At 45.3% G+C, this 19,022-nt stretch overlaps 1 protein-coding gene across 1 annotated transcript; it reads left to right on the top strand.

The window, feature by feature from the left end:
• Window positions 1–1,971: 1,971 nt before the first annotated feature.
• Window positions 1,972–17,670, top strand: LOC119028838 (tetraspanin-1). The gene is made up of 8 exons (XM_037115205.1): window positions 1,972–2,388; window positions 2,696–2,758; window positions 6,400–6,606; window positions 8,839–8,913; window positions 14,984–15,082; window positions 16,191–16,334; window positions 16,986–17,069; window positions 17,410–17,670. Exons 2-8 carry the CDS (start codon window positions 2,702–2,704, stop codon window positions 17,467–17,469), a joined length of 726 nt encoding a protein of 241 aa, XP_036971100.1. The 5' UTR covers window positions 1,972–2,388; window positions 2,696–2,701; the 3' UTR covers window positions 17,470–17,670.
• Window positions 17,671–19,022: the final 1,352 nt, after the last annotated feature.

Genomic DNA, 19,022 nt, shown 5'->3' with positions numbered 1-19,022 from the left:
GTCATAACTCACAATAAGGCCATTAAAGTGATATTACTGAGAAAGACTTCAGCTGATAAGGGCTCAACTCTCCAACAAGGTGGCATTGGGCGGAGAGCTCCTGCCATTTCTCACAGAGGTTTTTTCCCCCTCGCCTGCAGCTCAGTGTAAATGGACTCCGACTCAAAGAGACCTCGGGAGGAAACAAGTGATGAGACAAAGGAAGACACTGCGAGCACCCGCTGCTGCGATCAGCCATAAAACTCTGAAGTAAGGATGCAGAAAAACTGTCAGCACCACCACAACAACAACATCTGTCATTAAATATTTAGTTCTAGCTTCAGATTTATTTCATTTTGTCAACCTACAAGATGTCTTTAAAATGTGACCGCTAAATTAACGGCATCGTGAGACGATGATGACTAAAAAACATCTACAACAACATTTTGTTCTAGTTTTTTCCTTCTTGTCTTTGTCGCTGCAGGACAAAGAGAAACATTCCTCCACTCTCAGAAACACCATCACCAGTTGAAGCTGCAGGACAACAACGAGGAGAGCAGCTCTGCAGTTCACTACTCCCCTCTGGTGGCCGGCGGAGGACACTGCAGGGCTCAGCAGCCACAGGAACAAAGGACGGAGGCACGAACAATAGAGTCGACCACAGACAGCAGCAGTCCACAGTGGTTCCTCCTCCTCTGCTGATCTTACAAGGGACTGATTTACTGAAATATCATCTGTTGACCGGCATGTTTTATCCTCCTGAACTGCACTTATCATTATGTTTTAAATATCAGTGAATCAAGAAAAGGGAACAACAACAAACCCACGGATAATAAATCCAAACTCTGCAGCTCTACGTAGCTTTTTAGCCTCTTTCAGCCTGTTGTTTTGGCAGCGTAATCTCTGTGCAGTCAGCTGGTGAGGACGGTGGAACAGCTAGAAGCTAAAGTGTCTGATATTTTGTTTTAGTTTGGTGGAGACCAAACTGGAGCTTAAAGAGAATAAATACTAGACTTTAATCTCCTCTGCAGTGACTGTAAAATGTCTTCAGGTGACGTGACTCCAGTTAAATGTTTTGTTTGAGTGGTGAACTGACAAAAGTTTTCAACAATGTTCTAAATCTGGAGAAAATACGTAAATCAACACCAGTTTAATTTGTCTGTCGCTCTCAGGAAAACGTCAGGAATGAAGTCGACCAACGTGACTAAACATCAGATGACCGCGTGCTACTTACAGCTTTTATTTGATTGGGAGACCCCCAGTGGCAGAAATGACATATTGTGCATTTGCTACATCTGAAGTGACGTCTGTCAGGCCCTCGTGGTTTCATGGTGATGTTTGCAGCGGAGGCAAATTCATCTACTGGCAAAATAAATCAAACGCCTACTTTTAATGTGTTGACGTCATGCAGCTTCTATAGAACTTTAAGAGACGTTCAAAGGAACAATGAGAGTCTAAAATGCTGATTTTCTAAGATAAATACAAGCGAGTAGTGCTGAACGATTGGGGGGAAAAATATAACTTCATTTTAGCTTTTTTTGTTGCTCGTCTGTCTCTTTGAAGCAGATGGCTGATGTCCGCGGATGCTGCTGGATCGGAGGACGCCACAACACAAAACTAAACTTTTACTTTAAGAGTTTCACGTGTTGTTGGAAGGCGTTTACGCGGTCGCCTCAGGCCACGCGACTGTCGCACCAGGAAGACAGCGTGAGTTTTGCGTTGTTTCAGAATCAGAATCGCTTTTATTGCCACGTAAGTTTACACATATCAGGAGGTGACGTTAAATCAGTATGAAAAGGAACAAAAGCAGAGTGTTCGACAAAGTGAACAGCTTCACTGCAGACGTGACAAAGCTGACAGGATCATCCTATGACTGCATCTTCTAGCGATATTGTGCAACATATCACATCACCTCTCGCTCTTCATGCGACTCTCCTGTCTCAAGTTTGGAGGATTATTTTTGTCTCTACAGACACAGAAGACATCCGCCTTTCCACACCTCAAATCCCAGAAGAGGCAACCCTGTGCTGTGAATGTGTGTCACCGTGTACCTGCAGGGGTCAGAGCAGCCACTCGAGCCTCTCTCCACCTGAACAACATCCACCTGTGTCCTCCGGGACCACACCCAGTCCTCGGCTCACGCCCCCCCAACTCAGAAAGCCCGAGGAAAAAGCACTCATCGGATTTCTGATCTCCGCCAGCCGGCTTCAACAGAATCACCACAGATATATCCAGACGGAGTCATCTCTGCACTCACACCTGACACACCTGAGCCACAGGAACAGACTTTTTCAATGTTCTGACGTTTCTATAAGATCAGTCTGACGCTCCAGAACCCAGGACAGGAGCTTCTGAACTGGTTTAAACCTGCTCTGCTTTGGATATAAAGAAATATTATCAGACTAAAGGGTAAGATTTGTATTCTCTGTGCCTTTAATGTCTCTGCAACACACAAACACTCCTTCATAATGTGGCTTTCCTGCTCGTATAGATCTCCCATTAACACATATCTCCACTGTTTCTCACAGCTGTGCGTTATCATTAAGACGCATTGTCAGCGATGTAATTTTCACAGTAATTTTTCTGGGATGTGAGCTGGATGTAATAGTACGGCGTGTGTGTGTGTGTGTGTGTGTGTGTGTGTGTGTGTGTGTGTGTGTGTGTGTTGGCTGATGAAAGACGAAATGCTATAATTTATCTTCTCCTTTTATTACAGATTAAAATGGGCTGCTTCACATTCGTCAAATTGATGATGGTCTTGTTCAACTTGCTTATCTTTGTGAGTATGTCTCCTCTTTGATTGGATGCTTGTGTGTGTGTGTGTGTGTGTGTGTGTGTGTGTGTGTGTGTGTGTGTGTGTGTGTGTGTGTGTGTGTGTGGAGGAGGAGGAGGAAGAGGAGGGGGACATTTTATTGATCGTGTGAAGTCGTTGCATGAAAAGTACAAACAACAGCTCCGACACGACGCAGGAAATCATTTCACGCCGTCCTTCGATGCAAACAGAGACGTTACATAAACATTTCAGATCAGTGAGCTGGAAGTCCTAAATGACACTCCTCTCTCCTCCACGTTCTCCCCACCGTGGCAATTTTCATCTCATTAACTTCAAAGGCTCTAATTTTGCCTCCTACATCTTCGGCTTAATGTTGATAACTAATGTGGTTTGTGAAATGGAGAGAAACTTTGGCATGGGTAAGCTGAATTCGCCTGCCGAGTCGGGCCCACCTGGACTCCCGCTGTCACAGCTGAGGCTCCCAGCACAAGTCATCATTTTCCCCACGTTTCCCATTTCTGCCCGAGCGCCACCGCTTGATAAATCTGACGCGGCAGCTCTAAAAGTCACAGCGGCACACTGATTATGATGTCCCTCCGTTTTGAAATGTTAGCCAGCAGAGCAGAATGATGAAATGACTCTCCGCTGCTCGTAAAGGCGACGCTGTTAATGCAAACGCCTCGTGGCTGCATTTCAAGTTCGCTGTCCAAACTTTGTCGTCTCCTCTTCATCAGAGGAACAACAAAGTCACCGTGATGCTGTGATGGAGGAAACATCATATTCTTACTTCTGATTCCGCTCACCTTCAACCCAAACACGCCAACAGTAACAGATCTGAGTGTTTTCATGTCGACGACAGCTTATTTTCCTTTAACCCCGTCGTGTCTACAGGAGCTTCACCTCCAACCACAGTTCACCACCAGACCAGAGAATTTACACATGACAGAGTTTCACTCAGACACAACTCAGCTCGAGGATGGAGAGACAGACACGAACGCTTTAACTAGAAATAAGATTCATTTACTTCATTAAAAGAGAAAATGAACTAAAGGAGACAAAAAGAAACGTATACCGATCCTGTGGTGCGTTTTGTAGAGCTTCATGTGTCCGGCTTTGTTTGTTGACCCACTAATGTGTCCACAGAAGAATACGTGTTGGCTTCGGCCTCGTCCTCTAAACAGATAAAATCACAAGTCAGCGGCCGTCGATCTGAGTTGACTTGAGATTTACAGATCGCAGGCTGCTAACATACAAACGTGACTCCTGGAGCACAATGTTGGAAATTATTTAAGTTCAAGTATAAATCTGAGGACAGTTTTATGAATGACAAGTCGAGTGGAAATCAACATAAGCACAAGTTGAACAGTAACTTGTTTCTAAATCCCATTAAAACGTATTTCTTTTCTAAGTATTTCTTCTAAATAAGTTTCTTGTAAGTAAACAGCCTCCCTTGTTTTAGTTGCGTCTGTTCTGCTGTCAGGTTTTTGGTTGGCTGGATCTTTTCGGATGCGATCTGAATGCTTTGGACACTGAAAGCGTCTGGACGCGTGCAGACCCGCCGGCCCAGTGTCGAGACTTAATCAGATTGTCCGCTCTCGGTAATATGACCCAAGAAGATGGGTTTTAGAGTCAACTGACATCTTTCTCATTCCAGCCCTTTCAAAGAGAACCAATTCCATTTCAATTGGTGTGGGACGGACCCGCTCTCCCTTCTGCTCCCCCTGTATCTTTCTATCTCGTCCCTCCGTTCACCTCCCCCTCTCTGGAGGCCGTGGCCTCCTTTCCTGCAGCCTGTTTTTCATCCCCTCTCCTCCGACTCTGATGGGTTATATTTCCCATCTCCATAGACGGGACCGGCTTCTTGTTTCCCACATTCTCTCTGAAAAACCTGATTTACTTTTAGTCCTTCTGCTGTGTGGATGTTCAACCCACATCCACTTGCATATGGCACTCTGTTAAATGGATTAACCATCTTAAAAAAAAGACAGCATGCCAGCTATAATTACACCTGGTGAGGGATGATGGTGGCACACATGGAGTTAGAGGGGGAATATGCTTGTCGTATCACATTTAGCTAACGGTGCGATGATGACACCGAACAGGTTCAGGAGACGAGGACAGTGAAAGCTGGAGAGAGGCAGGAGGAATGAAGGAGAGTAAAAAATAGATAGGACGAGGTAGAGAAAGGTAGAGACAAAGAGAAGAGGGGGGAGATGATTCCCACGTGGGAGACGTCAGAGTCTGACAGGAGATGTGGAGTGTCGGGGCCTGATGGGGAGCCGAGGGGCCCCTGACTGCCGCGAGTCTGATGGAGCCTGACAGACAATATCAGGTTTCAAACATGGTTTCTGCAGAGGAGGCGGAAAGAAGAAATCACTCAGTGTGAGTGCAGGTGGAATACAGAGGGGACGGAGGATAAAAGGGTGGAAAAGAAGAAGGAGGGAAGGTCGGAGGTGGAGGGATGAGGAGGGAGAGGAAGGCGGAGGGAGAGGAGAGATAATGACGGAGGGATCAGGTGATTTCCAGAACGTAACGTGAAACATGTGACACACTTCTGGTTTTGTTTTCTTTGAGCAGGTTTAACAGGATTCAATCAGTAGATTTCTATGAAGGCACCTGAGGACATGTCTTATTTTTAGACTCATCGTTATTTCTCCTTTTTAAAAATGGCGCAAGTCCTCATTTCATCACATCGTAAGACTTGTGTGTCCCAATCCTGACCTGTGTTCTTGATACATTTAGGGAAGTGAAGTAAAAAGGTCCCCACATCATAATCAACACAACTTAAAGGGACATTTCACCCAAGAATGTAAATCTAGTCATCCTCTCCTCCTCCTGATGATATAAAGTCCTCCTCTCCTCCTCCTGATGATATAAAGTCCTCCTCTCCTCCTCCTGATGATATAAAGTCCTCCTCTCCTCCTCCTGAGGATATAAAGTCCTCCTCTCCTCCTCCTGAGGATATAAAGTCCTCCTCTCCTCCTCCTTGTCCTTGTTGTCACTTATTTAAACTTACAGAGTTTAGTTGCAGAGCTGGAAGAAGAAATATTCTTCTGTTTTCAGAGGACAGTGAACGTCTTCCCTCTCAACGCTTCATGCTATTATCCCACAACCTGCGTCTGTTCAGCCCACGGCTGGTGTTATCCACTGACACAAGATGATCGCTTAATGGATTTCTGCACATTATACCAGCCTCAGATGAGCGGGGAGGTAAAGGTAGTCGTGGGGAAGGGCAGTCATTTCATTCAGAAAGGTAAAACGAGGCCGTGTTGTTTCTTGGCCTCGATATATAATGGGAAGCCCGGGGCAGCACCTCTCTCCTTCTCACAAAAGGCATCCTGCTCTCTGAACGGAGGCAGTGATATTGAAGTGTCATGGTGTCACAAAGAGGTAATAGTAAGAGAGGGTTAGTGATGTAAGATGGCCTCTCATTTCCAGAACCTATTACCACCTGAAGAGCAGTTGACCCCATCTGAGTGACTGCCAGTCAAACAAATGATTGACGTTTTACCCGCCATTGTTAAGTGTGGATTACATCCTCTGGAGAGCTGACTGCCGATGTTCCACTTTCATATATGACGGGGATTTGTGTGCCGCCGACATGCATAGAAATTATGTTGATTCTGTTTTATTGGATCGTCCTGCAGCTGGGAGGCCTGACCCTGCTGGCCATGGGGATCTGGGTGAGCGTTGACGGGGGCTCCTTTCTCAATCTGCTGGGGCCGTTCTCCAACCAAGCCACGCAGTTCGTCAACGTGGGCTTTTTCTGCATCGCCGTCGGGGCCGTGCTGGTGCTGCTGGGGCTCCTCGGCTGCTGCGGGGCCCACAAGGAGAGCAAGTGTCTGCTGCTCACGGTAGGTGTAAGAAACACCTGGGTTTACACATTAATGCAGACAGATGTTGATGCTGTCGTCGTGGTTGACTTCACCAATGTGTCCACGACAGCAGGGAAGATATCTGCCTCCTCACAAACCTGGTTTAGTTAGAAAACAAAAGCCACATTCACACACGGAAATCACCAGACAGCGTCTGTGTGAATGGGAATGCTGTCTGCGTGGGACAGAAGTGTGTCGGTCTGACGGCGTTAACAGTCTGATAACCAAACAGATCCTCCACTCAGCAAATAAAAGAGAAATATCCGACGAAGCAACATTACACAACCAAACAACAGTGATGTGGTAACTGGTGCCGTCTCTGGCAACTGATATGAAGAAAATGGAAAAGGAAGAAAATGCCGCAGTTATACGTGGAAAAGCCTCCTGTCTGTCCTCCTGTCTGTCCTCCTGTCTATCCTCCTGTCTACCCTCCTGTCTGTCATCCTGTCTGTCCTCCTGTTTGTCATCCTGTCTACCCTCCTGTCTGTCCTCCTGTCCGTCCTCCTGTCTGTCATCCTGTCTGTCCTCCTGTCTGTCAGACTCAGTCTTCGTCACATTTCTGGCTGAAAAACAGTGTCTGTCCCCGGCAGTGAGATCCAGGCAGCTCCCGTAGCTGAATGACGTTACAGCAAAAAAATTTAACTCACCACGTCTTTGTCTCCCTCCACTATTTGTTGTTGTAGTCCATGAGTGAGAGTCAGACAGGGTCCACTGTTTACGGATGGTGATGGTGATATGACATGTTTTTGTAGACATGTCTATAAGGTACATATGACAAGTGAATATGAACAAATCGGTGGTTTGCAGAAACATTTCATTGAGATTTGACTGAGAATTATTCCCGGCACTGCAGCTCTATGGATTTAGCCTTTTTTAGCTCCTTGTGTTTTTCTGTTTCTGCTCGTTTCCTGTCTGATATAGTTTCAGTGAGTCTCAGTGATAAACCTGCCGTTCACTACCTGCCCGTCACTAGCAGTCAACAGCAGCTGGTGTAGAAAGAGAAACATATAGCAGCTAAAGAGTCACATATTTCCCTCAGGAGGTGGTGGGGACCAAACAAGAGCTACAAGGAGAGCAAATACTCCATTAACATTCATCTGGTGATGCATGCATGACTCCTCCGGGATGATGATGATGTCACTCTGGATGTTTAAATGGGTGATTGGGCTCCGTGTGTCTTAAAGCAGGTGAATTCTCATGATGTCGTCCAGAAAGACTCAAGACGATAAAACGTAATAAGAAAACCATCCATGAGTGAGACGTTTCGTTCACCTGCTCATGTAAACTGTCTCACTGCACCTTAAGACGAGTTCAACCACTGAATGTAGAACACAAACGATCCTGTCTGGCCTCATGAGGCGCTTTAACGTCCGTTGCTCCACATTCAGGATCTCTCCCATCATCAGCACCGGCTAATATCCACATCTGCACCTCCTGCCTCATTCACATCAGCAACGCCACCAACCCACCGAGCGCTACAGTGTACATTATCATGCCCATTAACGACGGGGCTAACTACCTCTTAGTCCGCTGCAGTGAGTCTAATGAGGAGCACAGGAGGCTCGTTTCCCCCCACAGAGCCTCCATCACGTCCACATCTCCCATCGAGTTGAATGATGACGGTGCAGGACGTGTGAGGAACAGCTGTAATGGACCGAATCAACAGAACGGATGAGCTGATGGAACGGATCATTCCGGCTCCGTGTCTCCTTATTGTCCCTCTGTGTAATCAGCCAAGCGTTATCGACAGTCTGTGATTGTAACCAACAATAACGTGTGTTAAACAGCAGCCTGGATCCGCGTCGGTGATTACATGTATGTTTACTGAGTCTGATGTTTGTCTGAACCAGTTTAAAAGGTTATCTAAAGAAATCAAACAGAAAGGCAAACTTGTCTCCTTGTCATGATTTTAGCGGTGGTTCAGTTATTTCCTCTTTTATTTTGAAGTTCCCTGTTTTAATTTCCTGGGGCGGTGCTGCTTTAATATAAAGCGTGACCTTATTTTTTCAATCAGTCATTTTGCTGATTATTGTCTCCACTAACTGAAGAACTGCTCTCCCACAGATGCAATTATCAACATAATTGTAGATTTGTTCATCAAGTAATCAGACTTGTTATTCTTGTTTTATAAAACTGCTTGACAATAGATTCTTTTTATTATGCTATGATGATTAAAAACACTAAACGTCGTCTCTTCTTTCCTGCCTGCAGTTCTTCTCCGTCATCCTCATCATCTTCATCGCTGAGGTGGCAGCTGCAGTCGTGGCTCTGGCCTACTCTTCATTCGTAAGTTCCTCACATCACTTCGCCTCCTCCTCTCCATCCCTTTGTCTCTTAATGCTCCTCCCTGTGTTCCTCCGTCACCCTCTCACCTCCTCGTCCCACTCTCTGGATTTTATCTCCATGTAAATTCTCCATTATAGCCGCGGCCATCATTGAATTACTGGCTTTATGCCCGCCTCACTACATTCGGCTACTTAATGACTCCAGGATGGCCCGCGGCCGTGTGTGCTGTCTCTAACTTTGGGCAATTTATTATTCTGGAATATTGAAGCTAAAGCATTTTATATGCAAAACAGCCTATTTACATATGTGCCCCCCTCACACACACACACACACACACACACACACACACACACACACACACACACGCTCCATTTCCATTTAGTGCCACATATAATAATTACAAGGATTTCAAATGAGCTATGTAAAAGGAGGTTAGTGAAGTCTGGGATCCTCATAAAGAACAGAGAGAGTGGAGGGTTTTTTATCCAATCAGAGGACGTATCAGAGTCTCCAGGAGAGCGAGACAGGTGATCCAGCAAAGATCCATCTGCAAGGAGGAGCTGCTGAACGGAGGAGAGCGAATGTTTCTGCGCTGGCGTCATTGTTAAACCAGAACGAGCAGCAGCTGCACACTGCAAACATCTGAAGACACAGAAACTCCCTCAGAGAAATGTGTGTAGCTGATTTGTGTTGAGGACGTGTTCGACGAGCTGAGAATGAGACTTTCATGCTGTAGGGAGACACCTCAGCCGACCACCATCAGCATGAAGCCTCAGCAGCTGATCGATTACACACAAACTATTTGTTTTCTTTTACACGTTTCCTGAAGTTGTTATGTCTCGATATGCAGATGACGTGTCTACATAAAATTACATTCAAGACCAGAATTCTAAACATTGGATAATTTCAAAAATGACTGTCAGCAAACACAAAATATCAACTTTTAAAGACCAAATGTTTCTATAAATCTGGCTGTGAATGATAAATGAACAAAACTCCTCTGTGAATCCAGAATGTGATGCGAGTGTAAGTTAAACTGAGGTGGAGAATTCAATTAAAGTCCAATTAAAAAACTCATTTAGAAAAATACATCTGGAGACAAACTGGAGTGAAATGAGTGATGATGATCGACATCACTATGAAACTTCCCCCGCTGATTACTGAGATTAAGACAATCATCTTTTCTGTTACAAGGTTTTCAGAAATGTTATATTTAAACATGCAAATTGGGCTGTCTAAGTAAATATGTGCTAATCTGAAGCTGGATAAATGTTTATTTTGGAGTTTTATTTCGTCATGTCGCCTAAAATCTCATAACTGAGCACATGAAAGTGTTTATTTAGTTATTTCCCTGCAGTTATTCCTCTTTAATTAATTCATCCAAAAATGTAAACTCAGTCATCCTCCTCTCCTCCACACTGAAGAGAAGTCAGGTCAACAAAACAACAACAGGAATAAAATGGCTCCTCACGGCTCGTCAGCGGTGATCAATAAGTCGACGGAGTCCATCGAGATCCCACGTTTATATGAAAAGGACGTTTTTACACCCTGGATGCTCCGTTGAGCTCATAAAAAAGGGTGTAAATAGTTCTTTTCATACCAATTTGGGATCTCCAGACTCGGATGACACCAGATGAGCTGAGTGGAAACATTTTATTTCTTTTTCTGTTGTTTTGGTGATTTACAAGAAGTCTCCAGCTGCTCCAGTTGTTCAGGAGGACGCTGCAGTGCGACTACAAGGCTCAACATGACCTTCTGTTGGAGCAGATAATGACTGAACGTCATCCATCCATTCATAAACGTATCCATCCAATATACAAATGAGACTGTCCAATTAAATATGCGCTAATTGGAATCAATGTCCAGAACAGAAATCTGACCTAGCGGGTTATTATGGACATTTTCTTTCAACCAGTCTGAAAAAAGATGAGTTCAGAAAATCTGAAAACCAGCGCATGAAGAAAAACTGTGTTTTCACCTGGACTGACTTAAAGTCCGGTCTGTAGGACTCGGGTCAAACGTTTCCTGGTCCTGTGTGTGTCGGTGTGGCTGCTCTGACACACAAAGAAGCTCAGTGAGTGTTTATGAATGTGTGTATGTGTCCTGCTGCTGCTGCTGAGGCAGTTTTGTTGAGATAAATCTGTCTCATCTCTTCTGTCATTTACAAAAAGCCGAGCTAACCAGGGCGAGCGAGGTAAACAGCATCTGGTGAGAGGTGAGGAGAGAGAGAGAGAGAGAGAGGTGTGTGAGCTATTGTCTAAAGCTCAATGAAATGCAAGACATAACTCATAGATTTGTCTTCCTTAAGCAGATCATAGATTTGGTTTAGAGTCAATTTAACGCTCTGTTTGTTAGCTTTAGCATCATCTGTTCATTACACACACAAAGGACATCGCTGGTTCCATCACGGATACGAGCGTGCGAGAGCAGCTGTCCATCTCCTGCTTCTGATAACACACAGTAAACACAAAGGCATCAGAATAATGAATATGGGCAATATACATCTAATATGCATATATATAGCTGCCTGTGTCAATAAGTAAGAGACAGAGGCACGACAATGAAAGGAGACAATAAATAAAGCGTTGATCTATTCTGTTCTACTTATCTGAGGCATAAATCTGCCTTTTGGCCAGCGGCCCCGCAGCTCATCTAACCAAAGAGCCAATAACCTTCAGGTGGTCGGAATAACTGAGATTTAATAAGCAATTCCAGAGGCATTATGAGAGGCCGTCAGTGGTCGTGGCTGTTCCTCCTCCCGAGTGATTCGGAAGTGACCGGGTAGAGATTTATTAGCGAGGCTCATGTGAACTTCACAGCGGGTGGACGAAAATGGATGTGATGAATCACAGCGACCTGCGTCCTCACTGAAGGAATGTGCTCTCAGATGTGATCCAACACTGATCAGCTGTTGGCTTTAATATCTCATATTTAAGAGAAAAGATTAGTCTGAGTGTCACGCTGAGCTAAAGATGAACTCCAATTACCTTCGCTTTAAATCTGCACCGATCAATACCAACTACAACGGAACATGGCCGTGCATGTCAAAGGCGTCACCTATGTAGAGAGAGATCACGAGGTCTGCTGCTACGGAGCGTTTTAGCATCTTTCAGCTCATTGTTTTGGTTGTTTGGGTCAACATGTTGGACACTGCAGATGGATCAGTGCTCTGATTTTGTAACATTCATGTGTTGGAAAGACGCAGCTCTTATTTTGTGGGCTGTAGTCTGATTATTGGACAGACTTCCTGAATAAAAGGGGACTTTAAACGATGATATAGATAATATAATAAATAATAACTAATATAGAGCATGGAGGATCGTTACACCTCTGATGTGAAGCAGCCAGCAGCTCCTAAGAGGAAACTGACTGGTCGTCTGTGTTCGGCCGCATGTTGAGGATCGTGTGATCTCAAAGGGTGAAAGACAAAACACTCCATGTTGACCTCTTTGTCTCTGCTCAGAGTCTTTGAGGTGTTGTTATTTCTGTACTGATGACAGAACGTTCACCTCCTCAAAGAAATCCTGATCTCATGAAACAGTCTGGACAATGTGAACGTGACCGAGCTGCTTCACAGTCACTTAGATATTGATCATCAGGTCATTTTCAACAAATGTTTAACAAAGAACACAAACCTGAATTCTGTCAAAAGTGGACGATGGAGAAAGTCAAACTATTCCAAATATTTCTCTCACTCTTTCTGCATCTTCATGTCAAATGTTATTTTAAATAAAGTTGCCTCCACACAAACGGCTGGATGAGGACGTGCGTGACGCCGCCGAGCATCAGCTCCGCTCCTAACGAAGCAACACTCAGCCGAGTGTAATTTTCATTTATTGCTTTCCCTCTTCAGAACAATAACCAATTAGCAGCCGGCGAGTCGCTGCAGTAAACAGTATCGATTAATTATTTCAAAACCAACATTACGCTGTAAAGAGATCAATAACACGCGAGGCTGAAGATTTTTATCATGTGTGTAGACGGTGTTCACGCCGCCGTATTGATAGATGTGTTACCGCTGCCTGGCTCATGGTGCTGCAGGCTTTGTCCTGCCTGTCCACCCTGTGCGCGTGTGTGTGTGTGTGTGTGTGTGTGTGTGTGTGTGTGTGTGTGTTTAGCGGGATGTGGTGAGGCGCGGGGCCGAGTGACAGTGATGAATTAGCCGGCTGGTAATAACCCTCTCTGATCTCAGCCGCTCTCACAGCTTCTTGGGGGGCACTTTTAATTGTGGCATGTATCCCAGCATCCCCTCGGGCCTCTCGCACGCCTGCCCCCTTCAGTGTACTCTCCTCCACACACACACACACACACACACACACACACACACACACACACAGATGAACCTGACAGACACGCGGTTGCACGTGGGCCACGTGCACATACAGTGAACCACACACTCTCCCTCCTCATCAAACGGGTCTTTGTGTGACTGTACGCGACGGGATTATTAATCAAACACGAAAAAACAGACTGAGGGAGAGAGGAGGAGGAGGAGGAGGAGGAGGAAGAGGAGGAGGAGGAGGAGGAGGAGGAGGAAGAGGAGGAGGAGGAGGAGGAAGAGGAGGAGGAGGAGGAGGAGGAGGAGGAGGAGGAGGAGGAGGAGGAGGGCGTGAGGGAGGCTAACCTGCGTGTGTGTGTGAAGGAATCCCTTCACAACAAAAGACCGTCTGCCTTCTCTGCACTTTGGTGAAACACAAAAAACCCAACAAAATGTGTCCTGACCAAAGCCATCAGGAGCATCAATATATATGTAAATGCCCCCCCAACACACACACACACACACACACACACACACACACACACACACACACACACACACACACACACAGTTTACGACCACAAAGAGGAGAAGGAGAATGATGAATAATGGCTCAGTCAATTTTTTGATTTATTTTCATTTTTTCCGCGGCTGTTTATTTCCTCGGTGCTTTTGTGTGAGAGGAGATTTATTTAATGCCTGATGAAAAGGCGACTCCGGCAGAATTATCAGCTGCACTGTTTTATTTTCATGGTGTGGTGAGTGAATGTGATGGGAAAAGCTCCACAGTGCAGTGATCAGGATCAGATGACGGGCCTCTCATCTACATACTGGACCATAAAAGAGACCGGCCCAGTGTCGAGGGGGGTGAATGTTCAGGCGTTATATCAGCGCTGAGGACATTTTAAACAGCAGAGGACGATTTGGGAAAACAGGATATTCCTGTCAAAGTTAGGAAATTTGAGGGACATTTTAAGATTTATGGACATTGAGAAGAATTTTTGGCCGATCAGGACTTTTTAAAAGTATCAGGTGCTGTAGTGCTGACAAAGGTTAAAACACTGTGTGGTCTCATCACAAATATTCAGTCGTTTCACATTAACTAGATCTGACAGAGCGCACCCTAACCCTAACCCTCCACCACGACACAATAATCCCTTTAATCTGCTCCAGACTGTGTGTACACAAAGAGACCAGCCACATAAAAACACCTGATCCTCTTCATCCCGATCCACAAAGCATTTCTCCAAACTGTTCCTTTATCTGGATCTTAACTGGGTCTGTTCTGGGTCGAGAACCATCCTCCTTCCAATTTATGGAGAAAAAACAGAAGCTCCCCGTCGGAGGTACAAGATGTCATACTTCAGTTTCTCCACCACCTGCACCTGCACCTGCACCTCCACCTCCACCTCCACCTCCTGACAGTACCGACAGCTCACACACATGGAACATGAACTCGTTGTGACGCGTGTAGTAAAAAAAAAAAAAAAAAAAAGGACATTTATGACAGGTAGAAATTTGAACCTGTCTGTGGCTCCAGAAACGTCACCGGCACCATTTTATTCTGTTTCTCAGCAGATTTCAGAAAGTTTCTGTAAGATTCAAAACATTTTGGGAAAAGTGAGGAAAGTTTGAGAACTTCTCACCTTTATGTCCTCACATGTTTAAGAAGATAAAGACTTGATTTCAGTGCTGATGGTTGAAGGCTTGTTAATCGAAAATGTCAACAACAGTCATTAAGTGTGTGTGTGTGTGTGTGTGTGTGTGTGTGTGTGTGTGTGTGTGTCTGCGTGTGTGTGTGTGTCTCCTCAGGCTGAGGGGATCCTCAGAGCGTGGGCCACTCCGGCTCTACAGAAGGACTTTGGCAGCGATCCGGTCGTCACCAAGATCTGGAACACCACCATGACAGAGGTTCAGTATCTTTAACACGAACAAACACGATGAGGTGAAACACTGAATCTGTTAGTACGGAGCACTTTGGACTGTTTTCAGTTGAGTATACGTCAAAAAAGACGTGTTTCAAATATATTTAAACAACATCCAGCTGATTTTGGACTGAAATCTGGAATATTCCACCTGCTCACATCCGTCTATTATTTCCTCTCCATTAAAATCTGAATCTTGAAACCTGCTTCAGAATCACGTTATTTACATGACTCGTTTCTTTCTGCTGAGTGTGAAAGAAAGAAGCAGGCGTCGACTCGTGACAGCGCGGTACGTAAACATTAACACCGTCCTCCCCTGCTGAGGCGTAACGTTAGCTTAGCTTTGTTGTTAGCCTCTCGTCCTCGAGTGGCTGCGCGCTGCCCTCTGCACTGTGACATGGAGAGAAAATAGTTCCTATGAACTGCGTATCAAAAAGGTCTGTGGATTATCATGAGCGGCCGAGTTGATGCCATGTAGCTCCACTATATTCAAGAGATCTCAGCAGCGACGACACACCTACACCTGTGCAGTCAGTCCAGAGCAGTCTGAAGTGGATGACCCTGTTGTTCAGCTGCGTCCTTCACCGAGCCGAACGTGTGAAACAAAATACGAAATTGCTGAAGTGAAATGAAACAAAAGGCTCGACAGACTCCACAGGCAGCAGATGACCCGTCTGGAGTCTGTTCGCTCACCTCAGCTCACCTGAACACAGCAGCTTCAGTCAGGAAGCCTCCGTCTATCATCTGACTGGCTCAGAGTAAAGCATCTCAGTGTTTACATCAGCAGGCCGTGTCAGAGCTGCTGTCGTACAGAAGAATGTAAAAAATCTCCCCACACGTCTGGTTCTGTTTGTGCGAGTGAGACGCAGTTTGTGAGGCTCAAGGCCTGAAACACTCGCAGCTCAGAGGCGTGTCAGGGTTACTTCACTGTCAGCCGAATACTTTCTGTGCTCACCAGTAAACACTGATCTCAACAATACGCAGCCACAGATGAACTGACAACAGAAACTCACCGAGCCTTCAGAAAGGAACAGCGGAGGTGTGAGAATGTTTGTCCATTACTACACTGCTGTGTGTTTTCCTCCCTCATCCAGCTGAAGTGCTGCGGCTTCACCAACTACTCCGACTTCGTGGGCTCTGAGTTCGAGAAGGAGAACGGAGGCGTTCTGCCGCCCAGCTGCTGCCGGACCAACAGCGCCCCCTGCAGCCCGGCTGAGGCCGAGCGCAGCAGTGTGAAGGTGAGACACAGAAGATAAAACACAAACAACCAAAGAGACAAGAACAGGAAGAAAACAAAGCTGGCGTCTAGACGAGCGCTTTTCATCGCACGGCGGCTGTTTTACCCTGACGTAACACTCGCGGATGTGACACGGCAGCTTTCCAGGCTGAAGTCACGTAAATGTGGGAAATCTGGCAGAATGTTATCGTTTAACCACTTAATATATTATTATCCATGTTTAGTGTAAATCAACATAATATCCAGTTAGCGTCTCTCAGACAATAGTTCATTAGCATTTAGCCACGTTGTAGCTTTAATTATTCTGTGATAAATCAACAGTGTCTCCTGTCCAGGTTTAAATATTTGTCTGTGATGAGGGAAGCCAACAGCTATCACATGTTGTTTCATCTTGCAACCTGTAACAGCAGCGTGATGTCAGAGGAAGATGGCTGCCTGATGGTTTATTGATTAGTAGCCAATAGTGCTTCATTCACCATTAAGAATACGACTGTTGTGCCGTTGTTGGACCTGATGTTGGCACGATTTACACAGTTAAACATCAAGTTTGATAGTATTTGCAGCAGTAATCGTTTCTACACCGGCGCTTCCATGTGTTGCCTGCTGTGCCTCGTGCTGATTGGTCGGTTATATTTAACACTTTCGTCCTCAGGGCTGTTTCGAACACATCCTGGAGAACCTCAAGGAGCACGCCAACATCGTGGGAGGCATCGCAGCAGGAATCGGAGTCTTAGAGGTAAAATGCCGTCAAACTGAGGAGCAGCAGCTTAAAGAGCTTAAATCACTGTCACTGTTATTAATATCTGTTTCCCTTTAAGGGGATTTGAACCCCTTGAAGGCAGCTTTACTCAGCATGAGTCTAATTAGCTAAACACACCGTGAGAGCTGGACGATGTTGTGGAAGCATGAATGAGAATCTTCAGCGTGTGAGAGGCCTGAGATAAAGATCCAGAGCTCAAGTTAAATATTTTCATTCTTAAGAGAAAAACTGCATGTGAGGACTGAATGATGTTTCATGTTTCATGTGAACACTGTTCTCTTCTGAAGTCTGAACATTTGCACATGTTGTTCTTCAGATCGCTGCCATGATCGTGACCATGTACCTGTTCTGCCACCTGGACAGCAGAGTCAGCTGAGACGGATCGACAGGAACGACCTGACTCACATTATCACATTTATAATCTGCATTATCCCTTTACTTCCTTCTTTCTGTGGTTCTGATCTTTTCAGGGACGATGTCTCGCTCCACTATAAACTGAGTGTGATGACTGTATTTTATATATATAGTAAATGTTTTATAAGCTCCGGCAGATTGTAAATGTTTCATACTCGCCAATAAAAAAAGTGCCGACTGCATTTTCTAATTGTAAAAAGAGTCACTGAAGAAAGTTATCAACAACTGAAGTTCTGATTAACCCACCGGCCGCGACCCAACAGCACATGGACACATTCAGAGGCCGAGCTGCAGAACAAAGTGAAACATTTCACAGCTAAAGAGACAAAAATTTCTCTGAGGACGCTGAACCATCTCCACACGTGATCGTGGCGACCAGTACAGGTATTTTAACCACAGCAGGTTTTCCAGTCCCGGACCAGGTGCCTTGGTGCTGAAGTCGAAGCAGAACACAGATAGTTTGCAAACAGTTAATCAGGCAAATGGGTTGAAAATATCTGGGTCTTAGTTTTTAAAAGACAAGTCGAAGACACAGAACTTTGGACCCAAAGAAAGGAAGTCGTCTACGTATTTCAAGAAGTTCTTCAGTCACAAACCGATGAAGACGACACTGATCTAAGATGACACGACATCCAGGAGCTGCCTGCGTTCCCGTGTTGAAGAGTGCTGAGGATATATTTAATAAAAAGACCATTTTCAATGGGAAAAAACTACACAATTTTAAGAAGTGGTTGATTTGTCAGATTTCTGAAGGACAGGTGTGGGAGCCTCACTGCTCACCCTGTAAAATGTCACTGAAAATACACAAAAAGATATGAAAAGCCCAGAAAGAGACACAACACGAGATGCCAGAAGAACACAAAGCAACACAAACCACCATGACAATACAAAGAACGGCTGCAAAGTGACATGAAACAACCATTAAGTGACACAAAATGACCATGAAGAAACACAAAACTATCTCAGGGAAATCAAATAATCTCAGACTGATGCAAACGATGACAGAGCTCGGCGTCTCGCTCCTGTTTACATCGACACTCGTGACAGTTCGGCTTTGTTTGTCGACACTGGCGACGTATTAAAGCCGTTTCCTCGGCGTGTGAGAGGAGGCAGCACAGCTCGGCGTCTCTTCTCTCCTGTATTGGACTCATTAATGTTTCGTCTCCTGCCCCGTGAGATCGCCCGCGTCGCGACACACGGCTGAGTCAATATTGACCAATAAGAAGCCCGTCAATAGACGCCGTTCAGCCGCGCAGCAGGTTATCTGTCGCTCCTGAATTAGTGCTTTATTCACAACTCCTCAACCAGCAAACAGGCGGCTTTGTTCAGCTGCTTCTGAGCAGAAGAAAGAGAAAAGTTACTCGATTGTGACATTTGAGAGAAACAAAGGAGAAGATACAGAAAGTCCAACACAGACTTCAGACTCTTTTACATGACGATGGCTCGACTTCCCTCCATTGTTCCGAATTCAGAGAGAGATCCTGAAAACTTCTCACTAAATGTCACGTTAAAGCC

This window comes from Acanthopagrus latus, chromosome 11 (assembly GCF_904848185.1).
Source record: "Acanthopagrus latus isolate v.2019 chromosome 11, fAcaLat1.1, whole genome shotgun sequence".
Classification (NCBI taxonomy): Eukaryota; Metazoa; Chordata; class Actinopteri; order Spariformes; family Sparidae; genus Acanthopagrus; species Acanthopagrus latus.
Note: the sequence above shows the minus strand (reverse complement) of the source record. Positions and strands in the feature narration are given on the sequence as shown.

Excerpts from the sequence above, each read along its gene's own strand:
- LOC119028838 (XM_037115205.1), top strand. The coding sequence starts at position 2,702 with ATGGGCTGCTTCACATTCGTCAAATTGATGATGGTCTTGTTCAACTTG. Across the intron at positions 2,759-6,399 it reads TGTTCAACTTGCTTATCTTT|CTGGGAGGCCTGACCCTGCT; the intron begins GTGAGTATGTCT and ends ATCGTCCTGCAG. Across the intron at positions 15,083-16,190 it reads GGAACACCACCATGACAGAG|CTGAAGTGCTGCGGCTTCAC; the intron begins GTTCAGTATCTT and ends TCCCTCATCCAG.